Consider the following 26,801-nt stretch of genomic DNA (forward strand, 5'->3'; position numbering starts at 1 on the left):
GCCTCCTCACACCGCATCCTCGGTCGGTGGCAGGCTCTCCCGCTTTTGCGACACCTGGCTGCCACAAGTAAAAGACCGTTGGGTGAGAGACATTTTGTCTCACGGTTACAGGATAGAGTTCAGCTCTCGTCCTCCGACTCGATTCTTCAGAACATCTCCGCCTCCCGAGCGAGCCGAGGCTCTTCTGCAGGCGGTGGGCATTCTGAAGGCAGAAGGAGTGGTGGTCCCGGTTCCTCTTCAGCAACAGTCACGGTTTCTACTCCAACCTGTTTTTGGTTCCAAAGAAGGACGGGTCCTTCCGTCCTGTTTTGGACCTAAAACTGCTCAACAAACCCGTAAGGACCAGGCGGTTCCGGATGGAATCCCTCCGCTCCGTCATCGCCTCAATGTCCCAAGGAGATTTCCTAGCATCGATCGATATCAAGGATGCTTATCTCCACGTACCAATTGCTCCAGAGCATCAGCGCTTCTTGCGCTTCGCCATAGGAGACGAACACCTTCAGTTCGCGGCACTGCCGTTCGGCCTGGCGACAGCCCCAAGGGTTTTCACCAAGGTCATGGCTACAGTAGTTGCGGTCCTCCACTCTCAGGGTCACTCAGTGATACCTTACTTAGACGATCTGCTGGTCAAGGCACCCTCTCAAGAGGCATGCCAACACAGCCTCAACGTTACTCTGGAGATTCTCCAGAGTTTCGGGTGGATCATCAATTTTCCAAAGTCAAATCTGACACCGGTCCAATCACTGACATATCTTGGCATGGAGTTTCATACTCTTCCAGCGATAGTGAAGCTTCCGCTGGACAAACAGCGTTCACTACACACAGGGGTACAATCTCTCCTTCAAGGTCGGTCACACCCCTTGAGGCACCTCATGCACTTCCTGGGGAAGATGGTGGCAGCAATGGAAGCAGTCCCTTTCGCGCAGTTTCACCTGCGTCCTCTTCAATGGGACATCCTACGCAAGTGGGACAGGAGGCCGACGTCCCTAGACAGGAACGTCTCCCTCTCTCAAGCAACCAAAGCTTCCCTTCGGTGGTGGCTTCTTCCCACCTCATTATCGAAAGGGAAATCCTTCCTACCCCCATCCTGGGCGGTGGTCACGACGGACGCGAGTCTGTCAGGGTGGGGAGCAGTTTTTCTCCACCACAGGGCTCAGGGTACGTGGACTCGGCAAGAGTCCTCACTTCAGATCAATGTTCTGGAGATGAGGGCAGTGTATCTTGCCCTAAAAGCGTTCCAGCAGTGGCTGGAAGGCAAGCAGATCCGAATTCAGTCGGACAACTCCACAGCGGTGGCTTACATCAACCACCAAGGTGGGACACGCAGTCGGCAAGCCTTCCAGGAAGTCCGGCGGATTCTGCTGTGGGTGGAAGCCACAGCATCCACCATATCCGCAGTTCACATCCCGGGCGTAGAAAACTGGGAAGCAGACTTTCTCAGTCGCCAGGGCATGGACGCAGGGGAATGGTCCCTTCACCCGGACGTGTTTCAGGAGATCTGTTGCCGCTGGGGGATGCCGGACGTCGACCTAATGGCGTCACGGCACAACAACAAGGTCCCAACATTCATGGCTCGATCTCAAGATCACAGAGCTCTGGCGGCAGACACCTTAGTTCAGGATTGGTCGCAGTTTCAGCTTCCTTATGTGTTTCCTCCTCTGGCTCTGTTGCCCAGACTGTTACGCAAGATAAGGGCCGACTGCCGCCGCGCCATCCTCGTCGCTCCAGACTGGCCGAGGAGGTCGTGGTACCCGGATCTGTGGCATCTCACGGTCGGCCAACCGTGGGCACTGCCAGACCGACCAGATTTGCTGTCTCAAGGGCCGTTTTTCCATCTGAATTCTGCGGCCCTCAACCTGACTGTGTGGCCATTGAGTCCTGGATCCTAGCGTCTTCAGGGTTATCTCAAGAGGTCATTGCCACTATGAGACAGGCTAGGAAACCAACGTCCGCCAAGATCTACCACAGGACGTGGAAAATATTCCTGTCGTGGTGCTCTGCTCAGGCGTTTTCTCCCTGGCCATTTGCCTTGCCCACTTTTCATCTCAATCAGGACATCTCCTTACCCTCGTGTTGTCCTCATCCAGTTCACCAATGTGAAAAGGATTTGCACTTGTTAGATCTGGTGAGAGCACTCAGACTCTACATTTCTCGTACGGCGCCCCTGCGCCGCTCCGATGCTCTCTTTGTCCTTGTCGCTGGCCAGCGTAAAGGGACACAAGCTTCCAAATCAACCCTGGCTCGGTGGATCAAGGAACCAATTCTCGAAGCTTACCGTTCCTCGGGGCTTCCGGTTCCCTCAGGACTGAAGGCCCATTCTACCAGGGCCGTGGGAGCGTCCTGGGCCTTGCGACACAGGCTATGGCTCAGCAGATGTGTCAGGCAGCTACCTGGTCGAGCCTGCACACTTTCACGAAACACTATCAGATGCATACCTATGCTTCGGCAGATGCCAGCCTAGGTAGGCGAGTCCTTCAGGCGGCAGTTGCCCACCTGTAGGACGGAGCCGTTACGGCTCTATTATGAGGTATTATTTACCCACCCAGGGACTGCTTTTGGACGTCCCAATTGTCTGGGTCTCCCAATTAGGAGCGACAAAGAAGAAGGGAATTTTGTTTACTTACCGTAAATTCCTTTTCTTCTAGCTCCAATTGGGAGACCCAGCACCCGCCCCTGTTTTTTGTATACACATGTTGTTCATGTTAAATGGTTTCAGTTCTCCGATATTCCTTCGGATTGAATTTACTTTAAACCAGTTTATAATTTTTTCCTCCTTCTGGCTTTTGCACCAAAACTGATGAGCCCGTAGCAGTACGGGGGGTGTATAGGCTGAAGGGGAGGGGCTTTACACTTTTAGTGTAATACTTTGTGTGGCCTCCGGAGGCATAGCTATACACCCAATTGTCTGGGTCTCCCAATTGGAGCTAGAAGAAAAGGAATTTACGGTAAGTAAACAAAATTCCCTTCTTTTCCCTTTTAGTAAAATAGACTGAGAAAGGAATATGGGTATAAGCTGCGCTATAATCACAAGATCCAGAAGATTTGATTAAATCCTTTTTTTATTTTCACAGGTCAATGTGTTTCAGAGATATATCCATCTCCTTCATCAGGACAAAAGGAATCCTGAAGGAGATGGATATATCTCTGAAACGTGTTGACCTGTGAAAATAAAAAAGGGATTTAATCAAATCTTCTGGATCTTGTAGTTATAGCGCGGCTTATACCCGTATTCCTTTCTCCGTCTTTACTCCCCACACTTCGGGGCCGCTGCTGACCACCACCTATACATGTGCAGAAAGGGGTTGTGACTTGCACAACCTGATCAGGTGAGTGCGTTTTTAGCACCAGATCAAATTCCCATACCGGGTAAGACCCTATTTGCTTTTTTTTTTATTTTTTTTTTTTTTTTTTTTTCCACAGCTGTATTACATTTTTTCCCTATATTAATACCCTGCTTTATATTTCAGGCGTTCTCTATGCTGGATTGATGCTTACAAAGGACGGTCCTAAGGTGCTGGAGTTTAACTGCAGATTTGGGGACCCAGAATGTCAAGTGAGTGTCAGAGGTGATTGACGGGGTTGCATCTGTTTGCATTCGATCACCTTGGCTTTCTGTATACCTTCTGAAACTACTACTTCCAACATATTGACAAAAGCCACGGTGGTTCAGGCATGCTGGGGGTCATAATTTAACAGCGGGTGTGTTGGAGATTGCTGACCCGCCTTATTACTGAAAATGCATGTAGACGTTCTGACTTACTATGATGCATGCGCCTAATTTCGGTCAGAGAACGGTCATACCTTAGTGTGATGCCCAAGTGTAGGACCTTCGGCGGTCTTATGGTGTCCTCCCTAGCGGATAGCTCATCAGGATAGAAAGTGGTCGACCCTCTCTATTAGATACAGTTATGGGGTGGGATGGATGCCCAAGACATTGTTGTGCCTGTGTTCTGCAGCGTCTCTAAATGTCTAATATCAGGGCAAGTGGAAAATGAAAGGCACCGATATAAGAATCTTAAAAATCCGTGTATAGGTATAGATATTGATAGAGGTATTGATAGGTATAGAGAGAGATATTGATGGGGAGAGATATTGATGGAGAGAGAGGGAGATGGATATAGAGATAGGGATGGATATATACTATATAGTTTATATCCTATTTATCTACGTCATGAGCTATTAAACTTTGTCGCTCCATTGGGAGACCCAGACAATTGGGTGTATAGCTTCTGCCTCCGGAGGCCACACAAAGTATTACACTTTAAAAAGTGTAACCCCTCCCCTCTGCCTATACACCCTCCCGTGCATCACGGGCTCCTCAGTTTTATGCTTTGTGTTGAAGGAGGCACACATTCACTCAAGCTCCCATTTTAGTCAGCAGCAGCTGCTGATTGTATCGGATGGAAGAAAAGAGGGCCCCAAAGGGCCCCCGGCATGCTCCCTTCTCACCCCACTAAGTCGGCGGTGCTGTTAAGGTTGAGGTACCCATTGCGGGTACAAAGGCTGGAGCCACATGCCGTTTTTCCTTCCCCATCCCTTAGAGGCTCTGGGAGAAGTGGGATCCTAACCGGTCACCATTCACTGGGACCGGGCTCCCTCCGCAGCCCCTGGGGGAATCTGACGGACATGAGACTGAGTATCATCAGGGACAGGCCCTGCATCTAAAAGGTACTCTGTGTCCCCTTGGGGATGGTGCATGGAGCGCCTGTGTTACAGACGCTGCAGCGGCTGCTGTTTTTTTGTGACGACCGGGACTACCGCGCCGACCGCGCCTGTTTGCCGGCCGCGTTATTAAATTTAGTCCCCGGCTTCTGCGGCCTAGTACCATAACTCCCGCCCCCGGGCCTGCCAGTCAGGGGTAAGGGCGGGACGGTCGACTGGACGTCGGCAGTGAGGGCTGGAGCATACTTAGGTGTTCTCCTCCCCCCCTCACTGAGCACTGTGGGGCACCAGATTCCCGCACTTTATTAGTCACACCCACGGCTCCCTCCTCCCCTGAGAGCTCTGGCAGCCATATTTACAATCACTTCTGCCGGTGGAGGATTTCAGAACGAGCGCTACAGCTCTGGGAGGCCCAGGCAGGGAATCTGGTGGACACACAACCGCTTTGGGCGGTCGGTAAGCCACACCGGTTACCCGGTGCTGGCCCCCCTTGGGTGCCGAAGTGTGTATATATATATATATATATATACATTTTCTCTGTTCGGCCGCATTGTTTTGCTTTTGGCTATATACCCTCAGTGATCACTCTCAGAGGAGACTACAGCATGTCGTCCGCAAAGAGCAGGCTTATTTTGCAACCTGTACCTCTTGTGCGGCTATGTTACCTGCAGGTTCCACCTACCCTCACTGTGTGCAATGCTCGGCCCCTGTGGCACTCACTCAGCCGGAGCCTCGGGCACTGGTGGGACCCTCGGCTCAGGTAGAACCGCCGGCTTCCACTGTCCAGGTGGCAGGGACAGAGTTTGCAGTTTTGGCTGAGAAACTCTCTGACTCGCTTTCACAATCCATGGCTCAGTCTATGGACAGATGGTCTGCTAAGATACTAGAAGCCTTGCAGTCCAGATCGGTTACACAGGCCCCGGGCACTGTGAGTTCATCGCCCCCAGGCCCCTCTCGGTCGGCGCAGCAGAGTGCTCCTGGGGTGACACCTAGGTCCCACGGGGAGGACTCCGACACGGACCGCAGTCCCAGACCGGCTAAGCGGGCTCGCTGGGAACCTTCCCCGGCTTCATCACGCTGTTCGGGGTCTCAGCATGAGGACTCTCTGGAGGATGAAGCGGAGGTCGCAGCTCAGGGCTCTGATCCTGACGTTGCTCTCAATCTTGATACACCTGAAGGGGACGCCATAGTAAATGACCTTATAGCGTCCATCAACCAGGTGTTAGATCTTTCTCCCCCAACTCCACCTATAGAGGAGTCGGCTTCACAGCAGGAGAAACACCAGTTTAGGTTTCCCAAACGTACACGGAGTGCGTTTTTCGATCACTCTAACTTCAGAGATGCTGTCCAGAAGCACAGAGCGTTTCCGGACAAGCGCTTTACTAAGCGCCTTACTGACACACGTTACCCCTTCCCCTCTGACGTTGTTAAGGGTTGGGCTCAGTGTCCCAAGGTGGATCCTCCAGTCTCTAGACTGGCGGCTAGATCCGTAGTATCAGTGGCAGATGGTTCATCGCTCAAGGATGCCACTGACAGGCAAATAGAGCTCCTGATGAAATCCATCTATGAAGCCATAGGCGCGTCCTTTGCTCCGGCCTTTGCAGCCGTGTGGGCACTCCAAGCTATCTCAGCTTGTCTGTCTGAGATTAATGCGGTCACACGTACCTCTGCTCCGCAAGTTGTGTCTTTGACTTCTCAGGCATCAGCCTTTTCGTCCTACGCCATGAACGCCGTCCTGGACTCAGCGAGCCGTATAGCGGTAGCGTCCGCCAATTCGGTGGCAGTCCGCAGGGCCATGTGGCTACGCGAATGGAAGGCAGACTCTGCTTCCAAGAAGTTCTTAACCGGTTTGCCATTTTCTGGCGACCGTTTGTTTGGCGAGCAATTGGATGAAATTATTAAACAATCCAAGGGAAAGGACTCGTCCTTACCCCAGTCCAAACCAAAAAGACCTCAGCAACGAAAAATTCAATCGAGGTTTCGGTCCTTTCGGCCCTCAGCCAGGTCCCAATCCTCCACGTCCAACAGGTCAGAGAAAGGCCAGAGGAACTCTTCTGCATGGCGGTCTAAGTCACGTCCTCCAAAGACCGCCGGAGGAACAGCCTCCAAGGCGGCCTCCTCATGACTTTCGGCCTCCCCAAACCGCATCCTCGGTCGGTGGCAGGCTCTCCCGCTTTTGCGACGCCTGGTGGCCACATGTCCAAGACCGATGGGTGAGAGACATTCTGTCGCACGGTTACAGGATAGAGCTCAGCTCTCGTCCTCCGACTCATTTCTTCAGAACATCTCCGCCCCCCGAGCGAGCCGATGCACTTTTTCAGTTTGTGGCACTGCCTTTCGGCCTGGCGACAGCCCCACGGGTCTTCACCAAGGTCATGGCATCCGTGGTGGCGGTCCTACACTCTCAGGGCCACTCGGTGATCCCTTACTTAGACGATCTCCTAGTCAAGGCACCCTCCCGGGTGGCATGTCAACACAGCCTGACCATTGCTCTGGAGACTCTCCAGAGGTTCGGGTGGATCATCAATTTCCCAAAGTCAAAATTGACACCGACCCAATCACTAACATATCTTGGCATGGAGTTTCATACTCTCTCAGCGATAGTGAAGCTTCCGCTGGACAAACAGCGTTCGCTGCAGACAGGGGTGCACTCTCTCCTTCGGACCCAGTCACACCCCTTGAGGCGCCTCATGCACTTCCTAGGGAAGATGGTGGCAGCAATGGAGGCAGTTCCCTTTGCGCAGTTTCATCTGCGTCCACTTCAATGGGACATTCTCCGCAAATGGGACAGGAGGTCGACGTCCCTAGACAGGAACGTCTCTCTTTCACTGGCAGCCAAAACCTCTCTTCAGTGGTGGCTTCTTCCCACTTCTTTGTCGAAGGGAAAATCATTCCTGCCCCCATCCTGGGCTGTGGTCACGACGGACGCGAGTCTGTCAGGGTGGGGAGCGGTTTTCCTCCACCACAGGGCTCAGGGAACCTGCACTCCGACAGACTTCCTCCCTTCAGATCAATGTTCTGGAGATAAGGGCAGTGTTTCTAGCCCTAAAGGCGTTCCATCGGTGGCTGGAGGGCAGACAGATCCGCATACAGTCGGACAACGCCACGACGGTCGCGTACATCAACCACCAGGGCGGCACACGCAGTCGTCAAGCCTTCCAAGAAGTTCGGCGGATTCTGCTGTGGGCGGAAGCCACAGCTTCCACCATCTCCGCAGTTCACATCCCGGGCGTAGAAAACTGGGAAGCAGACTTTCTCAGTCGCCAGGGCATGGACGCAGGGGAATGGTCTCTTCACCCGGACGTGTTTCAAGAGATCTGTTGCCGCTGGGGAACGCCGGACGTCGACCTCATGGGGTCTCGGCACAACAACAAAGTCCCGGCATTCATGGCACGGTCTCAAGATCACAGAGCTCTGGCGGCGGACGCATTAGTTCAGGATTGGTCGCAGTTTCGACTGCCTTATGTATTTCCTCCTCTGGCACTGCTGCCCAGAGTGTTGCGCAAGATCAGGTCCGACTGCCGCCGCGCCATCCTCGTCGCTCCAGACTGGCCGAGGAGGTCGTGGTACCCGGATCTGTGGCACCTCACGGTGGGTCAACCGTGGGCACTCCCAGACCGACCAGACTTGCTGTCTCAAGGGCCATTTTTCCATCTGAAGTCTGCGGCCCTCAACCTGACTGTGTGGCCATTGAGTCCTGGATCCTAGCGTCCTCAGGGTTATCTCAAGATGTCATTGCCACTATGAGACAAGCCAGGAAACCAACGTCCGCCAAGATCTATCACAGGGCTTGGAGGATCTTCTTATCCTGGTGCTCTGATCGGGGTTTTACCCCCTGGCCGTTTGCCTTACCCACTTTTCTTTCTTTCCTTCAATCCGGAATGGACAAGGGTTTGTCTCTCGGCTCTCTCAAGGGACAAGTATCGGCGCTTTCCGTGTTTTTTCAAAAGCGTCTAGCCAGGCTTCCGCAGGTCCGCACGTTCCTGCAGGGAGTTTGCCACATAGTCCCACCTTACAAGCGTCCGCTGGAACCCTGGGATCTTAACAGGGTGCTGATGGCTCTTCAGAAACCACCTTTCGAGCCAATGAGGGATATTCCTCTCTCACGCCTTTCGCAGAAGGTGGCCTTCCTATTGGCAGTCACATCACTTCGGAGAGTGTCTGAGCTAGCAGCGCTGTCATGCAAAGCCCCCTTCCTGGTGTTTCACCAGGATAAGGTGGTTCTGCGTCCGGTCCCGGAATTTCTCCCTAAGGTGGTATCCCCTTTTCATCTCAATCAGGATATCTCCTTACCTTCCTTTTTGCCCTCATCCAGTTCACCAATGTGAAAAGGATTTGCACTTGTTAGATCTCGTGAGAGCACTCCGGCTCTACATTTCTCGCACGGCGCCCCTGCGCCGTTCGGATGCGCTCTTTGTCCTTGTCGCTGGCCAGCGTAAGGGGTCGCAGGCTTCCAAGTCAACCTTGGCTCGGTGGATCAAGGAACCGATTCTTGAAGCCTACCGTTCTTCTGGGCTTCCGATTCCTTCAGGGCTGAAAGCCCATTCTACCAGAGCCGTGGGTGCATCCTGGGCATTGCGGCACCAGGCTACGGCTCAGCAGGTGTGTCAGGCGGCTACCTGGTCGAGTCTGCACACTTTCACGAAACACTATCAGGTGCATGCCTATGCTTCGGCAGATGCCAGCCTAGGTAGGCGAGTCCTTCAGGCGGCGGTCGCCCACCTGTAAGAGGGGGACGTTTTTCGGCTCTTTTTATCGAGGTATTCTTTTACCCACCCAGGGACTGCTCTTGGACGTCCCAATTGTCTGGGTCTCCCAATGGAGCGACAAAGAAGAAGGGAATTTTGTTTACTTACCGTAAATTCCTTTTCTTCTAGCTCCTATTGGGAGACCCAGCACCCGCCCCTGTTCCCTTCGGGCTGTTGTTCTTTTGTGTACACATGTTGTTCATGTTGATTTGTTCTTTTGGTTCATGGTTTAAGTTCTCCGAACATCCTTCGGATTGAATTTACCCTAGACCAATTTATAAGTTTCCTCCTTCCTGCTTTTGCACCAAAACTGAGGAGCCCGTGATGCACGGGAGGGTGTATAGGCAGAGGGGAGGGGTTACACTTTTTAAAGTGTAATACTTTGTGTGGCCTCCGGAGGCAGAAGCTATACACCCAATTGTCTGGGTCTCCCAATAGGAGCTAGAAGAAAAGGAATTTACGGTAAGTAAACAAAATTCCCTTCTTCTGACTTTTTTTTTTTTTCTGTTTTCAAGGTGATTCTGCCGCTGCTTCAGAGCGACCTCTTTGAAGTCATTCAGGCCACAATAGACGGTCGTCTCGCTGGTTCTATGCCGGTCTGGCTACACTACCACGCTGCCGTTACTGTGGTCATGGCCAGTGGAGGCTATCCTGGTACTTATAACAAGGGCCTGGAAATCACAGGTAAAAAAGTGTTGTTTTTTAATAATAATAATAATAATAATAATAATAATAATAATAATATAATTAATAATAGTAATTATTATTATTACATGTAAATTTACAAATATTTTCATTGTTTGATGCTACTGGTCACTTGATGACTGATTCAAAGGGCTGTTGAACCGACAAAGATCAGGTAGGCAGGCTCAATAGAATAAAGGATCTGCTCTTCTCCTTCAAGCTGTGAATCGCATTAATCGGATATTTGACTGTTTCCAATAGCAGAATAGCAAGCGCAGCTCTGGAGTACAATACAGGATTTAACTCCGGATCAGTACGGGATCAGTAATGTATATACACAGTGACTGTACCAGCAGAATAGTGAGTGCAGCTCTGGCGTATAATACAGGAGGTAACTCAGGATCAGTACAGGATAAGTAATGTATGTACACAGTGACTGCACCAGCAGAATAGTGATTGCAGCTCTGGAGTATAATACAGGAGGTAACTCAGGATCAGTACAGGATAAGTAATGTATGTACATAGTGACTGCAGCAGCAGAATAGTGAGTGCAGCTCTGGAGTGTAATGCATACAGAGTTACTTAGTAATGTTTACAGAGCTACTTAACTGTTTAAGTTGCTTACCAAAGGTGAAACTGTGTTGTCTTGTGGTGCTTATCTAATTTAGAAAAATGCACGTACCGGAGAAAACACAAGTCACCTAAAAAAAATAAAGAATCTTTTATAGTTTCCTGTCTCCAGCGCTGCTGTCTCTGCCTTTGCTGTTGCTTCTGGGCTCGCTCATTGCATATTCACTGCACTGACTGCGGACCCGGAAGTAACAGCAGCGCTAGAGTCAGTATACCAGCTCATGCTGTCCGTGTGCTATCTGCAGGTCACATGGACAGCACACACAGAACACAGCCACATGTGCACTCTCACCATGGACCGTACAAAATGTTCGTGTTTTGCACAGATGTGTGAAGGAGGTCTTAGAGGATCCCCATCTATTTCCCTGAGCAGAGAATGATTACATAGCGCTTCTGTTTCTGGAGGACGTTCATATTCATTTATATGAAAAGCTGATTGGTGGTCTTTCTACTGTTTAATTCTGGGGCTGGTTCCCCAGTCAGTATTTATTGTGCACCGGACTTTGGTGATTTTGGGCTCTCTTTCCAGGGCTTTCTAATGCCAAGGACTTTGGTATTGAGGTGTTCCATGCTGGCACAGCATCTAAGGATGGAAAGGTGGTCACCAGCGGTGGACGAGTCCTTACAGTGACTTCTGTCAGGAAGGATTTACCATCTGCACTGGAAGAGGCCAACAAAGGAGTGTCTGCCATAGACTTCTGTGGAGCTGTGTACAGGAAGGACATTGGTTTTCGAGCCATTGCCTACCTCAAGCAACACAGGTGTGTATAGAAGGCGCAGCAATGAGACTTGTGACCGGGCAATTGAGATTTCTCCACGATCACCATTTTTGTGTAGATTGTGATCTGTTACTTTTCAATTGGTTGCAATAAAACACTACAAATTTTATTTAAAGCCAGTGTCGACTTCATGGATTTATCACCAGAAGAATCTATATGTACGTCATACTCCCTTTTTGAATGTTCGTGGGATTTTTTTGACCCTTTTTACTTCTCTTGGGATCAATCTTTACAATTATCAGTCTTTACAGAGTGAGACGCATCAAAGCTGCATATACGCTTGCAGAAACCATCGCGTTTTACACTTTAAGAAAAGTCAGTCACTTGGTGTGAAAAAACACCCACAGCCGAAATTGACAAGTGCTGCAGATTGAGATGTGCAGCTTTTTATATTTATATTGTGGACGTCAGTGCAAACTAAACCCTTTCCATGTGCTCTGTGAAATTTACAACTTCATCTCTCCTTTTTTTTTTTTTTTTTTTTTTTTTATTTGGCACAACTTACTAAAGCAATGTGTTAGGTTATCACTTCTATCTTAAATTCCATATGTTGGAAGAGACCTCAAAAAAGACCTTGAATGATTATTGTGCAGCCAATTTCAGAAGAAACACTTAACCAGGCGCTCTTATCTGCTGGCGCCATTGGACTCTCCAAGCTGAATGTTTGATTTTCTTTGTCGCTCCATTGGGAGACCCAGACAATTGGGTGTATAGCTTCTAACTCCGGAGGCCACACAAAGTATTACACTTAAAAAGTGTAAAGCCCCTCCCCTTCTGCCTATACACCCCCCGTGCCTCACTGGCTCCTCAGTTGTTATGCTTTGTGCGAAGGAGGCTGACATCCACGCATAGCTCCACATCTTAGTCAGCAGCAGCTGCTGACTATGTCGGATGGAAGAAAAGAGGGCCCATTACAGGGCTCCCAGCATGCTCCCTTCTCACCCCACTCTTGTCGGCGGTGCTGTTAAGGTTGAGGTACCCATGGCGGGTACATAGGCAGGAGCCACATGCTGTTTTCCTTCCCCATCCCTTAATGGGCTCTGGGTGAAGTGGGATCCTAATCGGTCTCCAGGCACTGAGACCGTGCTCCCTCCGCAGCCCCTGGGGAATCTGCTGGACAGGAGCCGGGTATCGTCAGGGACAAGGCCCTGCTACTGTGAGGTACTCTGTGTTCCCCTGGGGGACCGCGCATGGAGCGCTTGTGCCATACACACTGCAGCACTGCTGGGTGTGTTAGTGCGCCGGGGACTACCGCGCCGGCCGCGCTTATTTGCCGGCCGCGCTCATAACTTTAGTCCCCGGCTTTCTTTGTCGCTCCATTGGGAGACCCAGACAATTGGGTGTATAGGCTATGCCTCCGGAGGCCGCACAAAGTATTACACTAAAAGTGTAAAGCCCCTCCCCTTCTGCCTATACACCCCCCGTGCTCCCACGGGATCCTCAGTTTTTATGCTTTGTGCGAAGGAGGCAGACATGCACGCATAGCTCCACAGCTTAGTCAGCAGCAGGTGCTGACTATGTCGGATGGAAGAAAAGAGGGCCCATAACAGGGCCCCCAGCATGCTCCCTTCTCACCCCACTCTTGTCGGCGGTGTTGTTAAGGTTGAGGTATCCATTGCGGGTACGGAGGCTGGAGCCCACGTGCTGTTTTCCTTCCCCATCCCCCATAGGGCTCTGGGTGAAGTGGGATCCTATCAGTCTCCAGGCACTGAGACTGTGCTCCATCCACAGGCCCTGGGGATTCTGCTGGATAAGGAGCCGAGTATCGTCAGGGACATGGCCCTGCTACTTTGAGGTACTCTGTGTCCCCGTGGGGACCGCGCACAGAAACACTCCAGCATTGCTGGGTGTGTTAGTGCGCCGGGGACCGCGGCGCTGACCGCACTTGTGCCATCACGCGCTGCAGCGTGGCTGGATGTGTAGTGTATTGGGGACTACCGCGCTGACTGCCGCTGCCATTGTTATACATGCAGCGCGGCTGGGACTGTTAGTGCGCCGGGGACATCCGCGCCGACCGCGCTTATACGGCGGCCGCGCTTATAACTATAGTCCCCGGCTTCTGCGGCCTAGTCTCATTCTCTTCCCGCCCCCAGACCTGCCAGTCAGGGGAAGGGCGGGACGCTGCACAGGACGGCAGCACTGAGGGCTGGAGCAGGCTTTGCATACTCCTCCCCCCTCACTGTGCACAGTGGGGCACCAGTTTCCCGCACTTTTTAGGGCACGCCCACGGCCCCCTCCTCTCCTCAGGACGCCGGCAGCCATTCCTGTCGGCTCTTCTGACGCTGGAGAGGGGAGGCAAGCTCTAGGAGTCCCAGGCAGGGATTCTGGTGGCCACACAACCGCTTTGAGCGGCCGGTAAGCAGCACCTCAGATGCTGGCCCAACTTGTGCAGCAGTGTACTTATAGATGATATGATTATATGCTATACTTTACACTGTGTAGTGCAAGGTTGCTCTTTGGCTATATACCCTCCTAGGTTGCTAAGGGGAGAAAACAGCATGGCGCCCACAAGAGGCAGGGGTGCCAAAACACAGGCTTACTATGCTGCCTGCGCCGCATGTACGGCTTCACTACCGGCAGGTTCCACTGACCCTCATTGTGTGCACTGCTCGGCCCCTGTGGCACTTACTCAGCCGGAGCCTCTGCTAAGGGTGGCCCAGGGGGAACCACCTGCTAACACTGTCCAGGTGACAGGGACGGAGTTTACAGTTTTTACTGAAAGGCTTTCTGAGACTATGGCTAAGATACTAGAAGCTTTGCAGTCCAGACCGGTATCTCAGACCATGGGCACTGTAGAATCATTGCCCCCTGGTTCCCCTCAGTTGGTACAACCATGTCCTCCCGGGGTGTCTCATAGATCCCAGGGTGAGGTCTCTGACTCGGACCGCAGTCCCAGACCGCCTAAGCGAGCTCGCTGGGAAAATCCCTCGACATCATCACATTGTTCAGGGTCTCAGCGGGAGGACTCTCTGTATGGTGAAGCGGAGGTAGCTGATCAGGATTCTGATCCTGAGGCTGCTCTCAACCTTGATACTCCTGATGGGGACGCTATAGTGAATGATCTTATCGCGTCCATAAATCAAATGTTGGATATTTCTCCCTCAGCTCCTCCAGTACAGGAGTCAGCTTCTCAGCAGGAGAAATTCCGTTTCAGGTTCCCCAAGCGTACAACGAGTATGTTTCTGGACCACTCTGACTTCAGAGACGCAGTCCAGAAACACCGAGCTTGTCCAGATAAGCGTTTTTCTAAGCGCCTTAAAGATGCACGTTATCCCTTCCCCCCTGACGTGGTCAAGGGCTGGACTCAGTGTCCCAAGGTGGATCCTCCAATCTCCAGACTGGCGGCTAGATCCATAGTTGCAGTTGAAGATGGGGCTTCACTCAAGGATGCCACTGACAGACAGATGGAGCTCTGGTTGAAATCCATCTATGAAGCTATCGGCGCGTCTTTTGCTCCAGCATTCGCAGCCGTATGGGCACTCCAAGCTATCTCAGCGGGTCAAGCGCAAATTGACGCACTCACACGTACGTCTGCGCCGCAAGTGGCTTCCATAACAGCTCAAACGTCGGCATTTGCGTCCTACGCTATTAATGCTGTCCTGGACTCTGCGAGCCGTACAGCGCTTGCAGCCGACAATTCGGTGGCAATACGCAGGGCCTTGTGGCTACGGGAATGGAAAGCAGATTCGGCTTCCAAAAAGTGCTTAACCGGTTTGCCGTTTTCTGGCGACCGTTTGTTTGGTGAGAGATTGGATGAAATCATCAAGCAATCCAAGGGAAAGGAAACATCCTTACCCCAGGCCAAACCAAAATTACCCCAGCACAGGAGGGGACAGTCGAGGTTTCGGTCCTTTCGGGGTGCGAGCAAGTCCCAATTCTCCTCGTCCAAAAGGCCTCAGAAGGATCAGAGGAACTCCGATTCATGGCGGTCTAAGTCACGCCCTAAAAAGTCCGCCGGAGGTGCCGCTACCAAGGCGGCTTCCTCATGACTTACGGCCACTTCACACCGCATCCTCGGTCGGTGGCAGGCTCTCCCGCTTTTGCGACACCTGGCTGCCACAGGTAAAAGACCGTTGGGTGAGAGACATTCTGTCTCACGGTTACAGGATAGAGTTCAGCTCTCATCCTCCGACTCGTTTCTTCAGGACATCTCTGCCTCCCGAGCGAGCCGATGCTCTTCGGCAGGCGCTGGGCATTCTGAAGGCAGAAGGAGTGGTGGTCCCTGTTCCTCCTCAGCAACAGGGTCACGGTTTTTACTCCAACCTGTTTGTGGTTCCAAAGAAGGACGGGTCTTTCCGTCCTGTCCTGAACCTAAAACTGCTCAACAAGCACGTAAAGACCAGGCGGTTCCGGATGGAATCCCTCCGCTCCGTCATCGCCTCAATGTCTCAAGGAGATTTCCTTGCATCGATCGATATCAAAGATGCTTATCTCCACGTTCCGATTGCACCAGAGCATCAGCGTTTTCTGCGCTTCGCCATAGGAGACGAACACCTTCAGTTCGTGGCACTGCCGTTCGGCCTGGCGACAGCCCCACGGGTTTTCACCAAGGTCATGGCTACAGTAGTCGCGGTCCTCCACTCTCATGGTCACTCGGTGATCCCGTACTTAGACGATCTGCTGGTCAAGGCTCCCTCTCAAGAGGCATGCCAGCACAGCCTCACCGCTACTCTGGAGACTCTCCAGAGTTTCGGGTGGATCATCAATTTTCCAAAGTCAAATCTGACACCAGCCCAATCGCTGACGTATCTTGGCATGGAGTTTCATACCCTCTCAGCGATAGTGAAGCTTCCGCTGGACAAACAGCGTTCACTACAGACAGGGGTGCAATCTCTCCTTCAAGGCCAGTCACACCCCTTGCGCCTCATGCACTTCCTAGGGAAGATGGTAGCAGCAATGGAGGCAGTTCCTTTCGCGCAGTTTCACCTGCGTCCTCTTCAATGGGACATCCTACGCAAATGGGACAGGAAGCCGACGTCCCTCGACAGGAACGTCTCCCTCTCTCAGGCAACCAAAGCTTCCCTTCGGTGGTGGCTCCTTCCCACTTCATTATCGAAGGGGAAATCCTTCCTACCCCCATCCTGGGCGGTGGTCACGACGGACGCGAGTCTGTCAGGGTGGGGAGCAGTCTTTCTCCACCACAGGGCTCAGGGTACGTGGACCCAGCAAGAGTCCTCACTTCAGATCAATGTTCTGGAGATCAGGGCAGTGTATCTTGCCCTGAAAGCGTTCTAGCAGTGGCTGGAAGGCAAGCAGATCCGAATTCAGTCGGACAACTCCACAGCGGTGGCTTGCATCAACCACCAAGGAGGAACACGCAGTCGGCAAGCCTTCCAGGAAGTCCGGCGGATTTTGATGTGGGTGGAAGCCACGGCATCCACCATCTCCGCAGTTCACATCCCAGGCGTGGAAAACTGGGAAGCAGATTTTCTCAGTCGCCAGGGCATGGACGCAGGAGAATGGTCTCTTCACCCGGACGTGTTTCAGGAGATCTGTTGCCGCTGGGGGATGCCGGACGTCGACCTAATGGCGTCCCGGCACAACAACAAGGTCACGGCATTCATGGCACGTTCTCACGATCACAGAGCTCTGGCGGCAGACGCCTTAGTTCAATATTGGTCGCAGTTTCAACTCCCTTATGTGTTTCCTCCACTGGCACTGTTGCCCAGAGTGTTACGCAAGATCAGGGCCGACTGCCGCCGCGCCATCCTCGTCGCCCCAGACTGGCCGAGGAGGTCGTGGTACCCGGATCTGTGGCATCTCACGGTCGGCCAACCGTGGGCACTACCAGACCGACCAGACTTGCTGTCTCAAGGGCCGTTTTTCCATCTGAATTCTGCGGCCCTCAACCTGACTGTGTGGCCATTGAGTCCTGGATCTTAGCGCGTTCCTCCTTACAAACGTCCGTTGGAACCCTGGGATCTGAACAGGGTGCTGATGGTTCTTCAGAAACCACCGTTCGAGCCAATGAGGGATATTTCTCTCGCACGCCTTACGCAGAAAGTGGTTTTCCTAGTAGCAGTCACTTCACTTCGGAGAGTGTCTGAGCTCGCAGCTCTGTCATGCAAAGCCCCCTTCCTGGTGTTTCACCAGGACAAGGTGGTTCTGCGTCCGGTTCCGGAATTTCTCCCTAAGGTGGTATCCCCCTTTCATCTCAATCAGGATATCTCCTTACCCTCTTTTTGTCCTCATCCAGTTCACCAATGTGAAAAGGATTTGCACTTGTTAGATCTGGTGAGAGCACTCAGACTCTACATTTCTCGTACGGCGCCCCTGCGCCGCTCGGATGCACTCTTTGTCCTTGTCGCTGGCCAGCGTAAAGGGTCACAGGCTTCCAAATCAACCCTGGCTCGGTGGATCAAGGAACCAATTCTCGAAGCTTACCGTTCTGCTGGGCTTCCGGTTCCCTCAGGGCTGAAGGCCCATTCTACCAGAGCCGTGGGTGCGTCCTGGGCTTTGAGGCACCAGGCTACGGCTCAGCAGGTGTGTCAGGCGGCTACCTGGTCGAGCCTGCACACTTTCACGAAACACTATCAGGTGCATACCTATGCTTCGGCAGATGCCAGCCTAGGTAGGCGAGTCCTTCAGGCGGCGGTTGCCCACCTGTAGGACGGAGCCGTTACGGCTCTATTATGAGGTATTATTTACCCACCCAGGGACTGCTTTTGGACGTCCCAATTGTCTGGGTCTCCCAATGGAGCGACAAAGAAGAAGGGAATTTTGTTTACTTACCGTAAATTCCTTTTCTTCTAGCTCCAATTGGGAGACCCAGCACCCGCCCCTGTTTTTTTCTGTACACATGTTGTTCATGTTGAATGGTTTCAGTTCTCCGATATTCCTTCGGATTGAATTTACTTTAAACCAGTTTATAATTTTTTCCTCCTTCTTGCTTTTGCACCAAAACTGAGGATCCCGTGGGAGCACGGGGGGTGTATAGGCAGAAGGGGAGGGGCTTTACACTTTTAGTGTAATACTTTGTGCGGCCTCCGGAGGCATAGCCTATACACACAATTGTCTGGGTCTCCCAATTGGAGCTAGAAGAAAAGGAATTTACGGTAAGTAAACAAAATTCCCTTCTTTGCGGCCTAGTATCGCATATTCCCGCCCCCAGGCCTGCCAGTCAGGGGAAGGGCGGGACGCTGCACAGGACGTCAGCGCTGAGGGCTGGAGCATACTTTGTATCCTCCTCCCCCCTCATTCAGCACAGTGGGGCATCAGATTCCCGCACTTTCTGGGGCACGCCCACGGCCCCCTCCTCCCCACAGAACGCCGGCAGCCATTCCTGTCAGCACTTCTGACGCTGGAGAGGAGAGACAACACGGCTCTGGGAGGCCCAGGCAGGGAATCTGGTGATCACACAACCGCTTTGAGCGGTCGGTAAGCAGCATATATATATATATATATATGCTTATATGCTATACATTTACACTGTACGGTCGCACTGTTGATTTTTGGCTATATACCCTCCTGGATTGTACTCAGAGGAGACAACAGCATGTCGTCCGCAAAAAGCAAGGGTGCCAAAGCACAGGCTTACTTTGCAACCTGTACCTCATGTGCGGCTATACTACCGGCAGGTTCCACTGATCCTCATTGTGTGCAATGCTCGGCCCCTGTGGCACTTACTCAGCCGGAGCCTCTGCTACTGGTGGCCCAGGTGGAACCACCTGCTACCACTGTCCAGGTGACAGGGACGGAGTTTGCAGTATTTGCTGACAAACTGTCTGAGAGTATGGATAAATGGTCTGCTAAGATACTAGAAGCCTTACAGTCCAGACCGGTGACTCAGGCCACGGGCACTGTTCAATCATTGACCCCAGGCCACCCTCAGTTGGAGCAGCAAAGTGCTCCTGGGGTGACCCATAGGTCCCAGGGTGAGGTCTCTGACACGGACCGCAGTCCCAGGCCGCCTAAGCGGGCTCGCTGGGAAATTCACTCGACTTCATCACACTGTTCGGGGTCTCAGCAGGAGGACTCTCTGGATGATGAAGCGGAGGTAGCAGATCAGGATTCTGATCCTGAGGCCGCTCTCAACCTAGATACACCTGAAGGTGACGCCATAGTGAATGACCTTATAGCGACCATCAATCAGGTGTTGGATATTTCTCCACCAGCTCCTCCAATTGAGGAGTCAGCTTCTCAGCAGGAGAAATTCCGTTTCAGGTTTCCCAAGCGTACATTGAGTACGTTTCTGGATCACTCTGACTTCAGAGAGGCAGTCCAGAAACACCGAGCTTGTCCAGATAAGCGTTTTTCCAAGCACCTTAAGGATACACGTTATCCCTTCCCCCCTGACGTTGTCAAGGGCTGGGCTCAGTGTCCCAAGGTGGATCCTCCAGTCTCCAGACTGGCGGCTAGATCCATAGTTGCAGTGGAAGATGGGGCTTCACTCAAGGATGCCACTGACAGACAGATGGAGCTCTGGTTGAAATCCATCTATGAAGCTATCGGCGCGTCTTTTGCTCCAGCATTCGCAGCCGTATGGGCACTCCAAGCTATCTCAGCCTGTCATGCGCAGATTAATGCAGTCACACGTACGTCTGCTCCGCAAGTGGTGTCCTTAACCTCTCAGGCGTCGGCGTTTGCGTCCTACGCCATTAATGCTGTCCTGGACTCTGCGAGCCGTACGGCGGTAGCATCCGCCAACTTGGTGGCAGTCCGCAGGGCCATGTGGCTACGTGAATGGAAGGCAGACTCTGCTTCCAAAAAGTTCTTAACCGGTTTGCCATTTTCTGGCGACCGTCTGTTTGGTGAGCGATTGGATGAAATCATTAAACAATCCAAGGGAAAGGATTCATCCTTACCCCAGTCCAAACCAAACAGACCTCAACCACGGAAGGTACAATCGAGGTTTCGGTCCTTTCGGTCCGCGGGCAGGTCTCAATTCTCCGCGTCCAAAAGGCCTCAGAAGGATCAGAGGAACTCCGATTCATGGCGGTCTAAGTCACGTCCTAAAAAGACCGCCGGGGGAACCGCTCCCAAAGCTGCCTCCTCATGACTTTCGGCCTCCTCACACCGCATCCTCGGTCGGTGGCAGGCTTTCCCGCTTTTGCGACGCCTGGCTGCCACAGGTAAAAGACCGTTGGGTGAGAGACATTCTGTCTCACGGTTACAGGATAGAGTTCAACTCTCGTCCTCCGACTCGGTTCTTCAGAACATCTCCGCCCCCCGAGCGAGCCGATGCTCTTCTTCAGGCAGTATGCACTCTGAAGGCAGAAGGAGTGGTGATCCCTGTTCCTTTTCAGCAACAGGGTCACGGTTTTTACTCCAACTTGTTCGTGGTGCCGAAAAAGGACGGATCCTTCCGTCCTGTTCTGGACCTAAAGCTGCTCAACAAACATGTAAAAACCAGGCGGTTCCGGATGGAATCGCTCCGCTCCATCATCGCCTCAATGTCCCAGGGAGATTTCCTAGCATCAATCGACATCAAAGATGCTTATCTCCACGTACCGATTGCTCAAGAGCATCAGCGCTTCCTGCGTTTCGCCATAGGGGACGAACACCTTCAGTTCGTGGCACTGCCTTTCGGCTTGGCGACAGCCCCAAGGGTCTTCACCAAGGTCATGGCAACAGTAGTAGCAGTTCTGCACTCTCAGGGACACTCGGTGATCCCTTACTTAGACGATCTGCTTGTCAAGGCACCCTCTCAAGTGGCATGCCAACACAGCCTGAGCATTGCTATAGAGACTCTCCAGAGTTTCGGGTGGATCATCAATTTTCCAAAGTCAAATCTGACACCGGCCCAATCACTGACATATCTTGGCATGGAGTTTCATACTCTCTCAGCGATAGTGAAGCTTCCGCTGGACAAACAGCGTTCACTACAGACAGGGGTGCAATCTCTCCTTCAAGGCCAGTCACACCCCTTGCGCCTCATGCACTTCCTAGGGAAGATGGTAGCAGCAATGGAGGCAGTTCCTTTTGCGCAGTTTCATCTGCGTCCACTTCAATGGGACATTCTCCGCAAATGGGACAGGAAGTCGACGTCCCTCGACAGGAATGTCTCCCTTTCTCGGGCAGCCAAGGCTTCCCTTCAGTGGTGGCTTCTTCCCACTTCTCTGTCGAAGGGGAAATCCTTCCTGCCCCCATCCTGGGCTGTGGTCACGACGGACGCGAGCCTGTCAGGGTGGGGAGCGGTCTTTCTCCACCACAGGGCTCAGGGTACTTGGACTCAGCCAGAGTCCTCCCTTCAGATCAATGTTCTGGAGATAAGGGCAGTGTATCTTGCCCTAAAGGCGTTCCAGCCGTGGCTGGAAGGCAAGCAGATCCGAATTCAGTCGGACAACTCCACAGCGGTGGCATACATCAACCACCAAGGCGGAACACGCAGTCGGCAAGCCTTCCAGGAAGTCCGGCGGATTCTGCTATGGGTGGAAGCCACAGCCTCCACCATATCCGCAGTTCACATCCCGGGCGTAGAAAACTGGGAAGCAGACTTTCTCAGTCGCCAGGGCATGGACGCAGGGGAATGGTCCCTTCACCCGGACGTGTTTCAGGAGATCTGTTGCCGCTGGGGGATGCCGGACGTCGACCTAATGGCGTCCCGGCACAACCACAAGGTCCCGACATTCATGGCACGGTCTCAAGATCACAGAGCTCTGGCGGCAGACGCCTTAGTTCAGGATTGGTCACAGTTTCAGCTCCCTTATGTGTTTCCTCCTCTGGCACTGTTGCCCAGAGTGTTGCGCAAGATCAGGTCCGACTGCCGCCGCGCCATCCTCGTCGCTCCAGACTGGCCGAGGAGGTCGTGGTACCCGGATCTGTGGCATCTCACGGTGGGCCAACCGTGGGCACTACCAGACCGACCAGACTTGCTGTCTCAAGGACCGTTTTTCCATCTGAATTCTGCGGCCCTCAACCTGACTGTGTGGCCATTGAGTCCTGGATCCTAGCGTCTTCAGGGTTATCTCAAGAGGTCATTGCCACTATGAGACAGGCTAGGAAACCAACGTCCGCCAAGATCTACCACAGGACGTGGAGGATATTCTTATCTTGGTGCTCTGATCAGGGTTTTTCTCCCTGGCCATTTGCCTTGCCCACTTTTCTTTCCTTCCTTCAATCCGGATTGGAAAAAGGTTTGTCGCTCGGCTCCCTTAAGGGACAAGTCTCAGCGCTCTCTGTTCTTTCAGAAGCGCCTAGCCAGACTTCCACAGGTACGCACGTTCCTGCAGGGGGTTTGTCACATAGTCCCTCCTTACAAGCGGCCGTTAGAACCCTGAGATCTGAACAGGGTGCTGATGGCTCTTCAGAAACCACCTTTCGAGCCAATGAGGGATATTCCTCTCTCACGCCTTTCGCAGAAAGTGGCCTTCCTAGTAGCAGTCACATCACTTCGGAGAGTGTCTGAGCTAGCAGCGCTGTCATGCAAAGCCCCTTTCCTGGTGTTTCACCAGGACAAGGTGGTTCTGCGTCTGGTTCCGGAATTTCTCCCTAAGGTGGTATCCCCCTTTCATCTCAATCAGGATATCTCCTTATACTCTTTTTGTCGTCATCCAGTTCACCAATGTGAAAGGGATTTGCACTTGTTAGATCTGGTGAGAGCACTCAGACTCTACATTTCTCGTACGGCGCCCCTGCGCCGCTCGGATGCACTCTTTGTCCTTGTCGCTGGCCAGCGTAAAGGGTTACAGGCTTCCAAATCAACCCTGGCTCGGTGGATCAAGGAACCTATTCTCGAAGCTTACCGATCTTCTGGGCTTCCGGTTCCCTCAGGGCTAAGGGCCCATTCTACTAGAGCCGTGGGTGCGTCCTGGGCTTTGCGGCACCAGGCTACGGCTCAGCAGGTGTGTCAGGCAGCTACCTGGTCGAGCCTGCACACTTTCACGAAACACTATCAGGTGCATACCTATGCTTCGGCAGATGCCAGCCTAGGTAGGCGAGTCCTTCAGGCGGCGGTTGCCCACCTGTAGGAAGGTGCTGTTTTACGGCTCTATTTCGAGGTTTTACTTTACCCACCCAGGGACTGCTTTTGGACGTCCCAATTGTCTGGGTCTCCCAATGGAGCGACAAAGAAGAAGGGAATTTTGTTTACTTACCGTAAATTCCTTTTCTTCTAGCTCCAATTGGGAGACCCAGCACCCGCCCCTGTTTTTGTATAACACATGTTGTTCATGTTCAATGGTTTCAGTTCTCCGAAATTTCTTCGGACTGAATTTACTTTAAACCAATTTATAACTTTTCCTCCTTCTTGCTTTTGCACCAAAACTGAGGAGCCCGTGAGGCACGGGGGGTGTATAGGCAGAAGGGGAGGGGCTTTACACTTTTAAAGTGTAATACTTTGTGTGGCCTCCGGAGGCAGAAGCTATACACCCAATTGTCTGGGTCTCCCAATTGGAGCTAGAAGAAAAGGAATTTACGGTAAGTAAACAAAATTCCCTTCGTTTTTCTGCCCAATGATGGGAATAATGAGACAAAGTAAACGGAGAGAGTCCTGGTGAGCTAGACTTTATACACAGCAGCCAATCAGGAGGCAGAGCTCGATGGGGGTGGGGGGGTAAAAGAAGCAGCTTCAACTAATGATTATATAAAGGGTGTGTCTAAGGCTACCACAGACTTGCTGTAGACGCTGCAGCTAAGGCTAGGTTCACATTTCCGTCAATTTGTATCAGTCACAATCCGCGGCTCTGGTAAACAACGGATGATATTCCTTAAAGGGAACCAATCATCAGGATTTTCGTGTATAAGCTGCAGCCAGTGCAGCACTGGCACTGTCGGGCACAGTGTGTACATACCATCAGGGGGCAGCTCGGGTGTTTAGGCAGTGAAATCCAACTTTATAAGTTTGAAATTTCGTGCACTTTTTGATTGACGTGTGCACCTCTCTGTTAATGTCCGGGCGGGTTATGCAGGAGTTCCCCGCCCCCCCACCAGCCTGTTCCTCCCTCTCTCCTGATGTCCGGGCGGGTTATGCACGTGTTCCCCGCCCCCCCGCGCCGCCTGTTCCTCCCTCCCTCCCTCCCTGCCTCTGGCTGTATGTAAATATCTAATCTTCAGAAACATGGCGCCGGAGTGGGCCTCTGCGCATAGCGTTATCTCCGGCGCCATGTTTCTGAAGCCCGCATTACAGCTTGGTGTCTGCAGACTGCAGAACAGCTGATCGGAGGACGCGATTAGCTGTAGCTATGATGACGTGCCGCCTCAGGACACCGGGCCAGGACAGCAGCCTGCCAGCGACATCGGGGGTCAGGTGAGGTAAGTTCACAATGGACTCACATGACCCCGTGACGGCAGTGCTGCGAGACCCGGTCACGGTAGTGATATCGCGTCCTCCGATCAGCTGTTCTGCAGTCTGCAGACACCAAGCTGTGTAATGCGGGCTTCAGAAACATGGCGCCGGAGATAAGCGCTATGCGCAGAGGCCCACTCCGGCGCCATGTTTCTGAAGATTAGATATTTACATACAGCCAGAGGGAGGGAGGGAGGAACAGGCTGGTGGGGGGGCGGGGAAGACGTGCATAACCCGCCCGGACATTATCTGCAGAGGTGCACACGTCAATCAAAAAGTGCACGAAATTTCAAACTTTATAAAGATGAATTTCACTGCCTAAACACCCGAGCTGCCCCCTGATGGTATGTACACACTGTGCATGATAGTGCCAGTGCTGCACTGGCTGCAGCTTATACACGAAAATCCTGATGATTGGTTCCCTTTAAGCTGGGTTCACACATAACGACAACGACGTCACTGTTACGTCCCGTCGCTGTCGCTGTGTGTGACATCCAGCAACGACCTGGCCCCTGCTGTGAGGTCGCCGGTCATTGCTGAATGTCCTGCTTCATTTTTTTGGTCGTCGGTCTCCCGCTGTGAAGTACACATCACTGTGTGTGACAGCGAGAGAGCGACGAACTGAAGCGAGCAGGATGCAGGGAGCCGGCTTCTGGCAGCTGCGGTAAGCTGTAACCAAGGTAAACATCGGGTAACCAAAGGAAGCCCTTTCCTTGGTTACCCGATATTTACTTTAGTTACAGCGTTTGCCGCTCTCACACTGCCTGTGCTGCCGGCTCCCTGCACACAGCCAGACTACACATCGGGAAATAAGCAAAGGTTTGCTTATTAACCCAATCTGTACTGTGGCTATGAGTGCAGGGAGCCAGCGCTAAGCGGTGTGTGCTTGTAACCAAGGTAAATATCAGGTAACCAGAGAAGCACTTTGGTTGGTTACCCGATATTTACCTTAGTTACCAAGCGCAGCATCACTTCCACAGCGACGCGTGTCATTATGATCGCTGCTGTGTTTGACAGCTAAGCAGCGATCATAACAGCGACTTACAAGGTCGCTGTTGCGTCACAGAAAATGGTGACGTAACAGCGACGTGTGAACCCAGCTTTAGTCACTTTCTGAAACCTGAATAGGGAATAGCATCCGAAACGCGTCTTTCTGTTTTTTTTTTTTTTTGTTTTATTTAAAATCTGCACTACAGTTTCATAGGTTGGTTTTAATCTTTTTTTGACTAAATATGGAATTTTTAAAGAAGGTTGGTTGCTGGATTTCTACTCTTTGAACCTCCTTCTGTCTAGCAATACAGCATCCGTGCCTCGGACCTTCTGAGGAAGAAGTGAGCTGAGATTTTATTACTGATCATGTATTAGGAAAGCATTTAGACTGATACATTCTCCCCCCTCCCCCGGTAAAAAAATAGCAAACAATTTCATAATTTTAAGTTAATCTGAATAATTGGAGAGAAAATCGTTTACCTCTATTCAGATAACCATTGAGGGTGACTTTAGCCTTGTGCTTCTTACAGACCTCTCACCTACAAGGACAGTGGTGTGGATATTGAGGCTGGAAATAACCTGGTGCGGAGAATTAAACCATTTGCTGCAGCTACAGCGAGACCAGGTACAGTTAATCTAATGGACTGTGGTGGTCCCAGAGAGCCCAGTGGGACCCATCTGGAGAATCAGTGCACCCATCATTGGAAGTCTCCCCTCTTTTTGGAACTTGTTGTCATCTGTCAGTTGCTAGAGATGGATAACACTTGATTATGAGGACTGATGACAGAAACTGGGGATGGTTCTTTCTATATACACTACTCACAAAAGGTTAGATATGTGTCGCCCAGGGAAGGGGGTACTCGGTCCTGGGCAGTATATGTAATTGGAATGTCACTCTGGTGGCAGTTGCCCAGTCCCGTGCTCTGGATCCCTTTTGTAATGGGGAATATTTACAGGGGAGATAAGGGTTAATCTCATGTGACGCCACCTGCGGGTTGCGGTTAAGGATGGAGAACCGCCGCTGCTGAATGTGGGTACTCCCAGAGCTGGTGGTGGTTGCAGCAATGGTGTTAGGCCCTCAGA

General features: G+C 52.2%; 1 protein-coding gene across 4 annotated transcripts in view; it reads left to right on the top strand.

The window, feature by feature from the left end:
- The window catches only part of GART (phosphoribosylglycinamide formyltransferase, phosphoribosylglycinamide synthetase, phosphoribosylaminoimidazole synthetase), a 133,615-nt gene that overhangs the window by 47,576 nt on the left and 59,238 nt on the right, over nt 1–26,801 (top strand). For all 4 annotated transcript variants that reach the window (XM_075335010.1, XM_075335013.1, XM_075335012.1 and 1 more), the window contains 4 exons: nt 3,468–3,553; nt 9,926–10,094; nt 11,254–11,485; nt 26,249–26,343. In XM_075335010.1, coding sequence (XP_075191125.1) covers nt 3,468–3,553; nt 9,926–10,094; nt 11,254–11,485; nt 26,249–26,343 — 582 coding nt within the window. The remainder of the gene's footprint in view (nt 1–3,467; nt 3,554–9,925; nt 10,095–11,253; nt 11,486–26,248; nt 26,344–26,801) is intronic.

The sequence above is a fragment of the Anomaloglossus baeobatrachus genome, chromosome 2, assembly GCF_048569485.1.
Source record: "Anomaloglossus baeobatrachus isolate aAnoBae1 chromosome 2, aAnoBae1.hap1, whole genome shotgun sequence".
NCBI lineage: Eukaryota > Metazoa > Chordata > Amphibia > Anura > Aromobatidae > Anomaloglossus > Anomaloglossus baeobatrachus.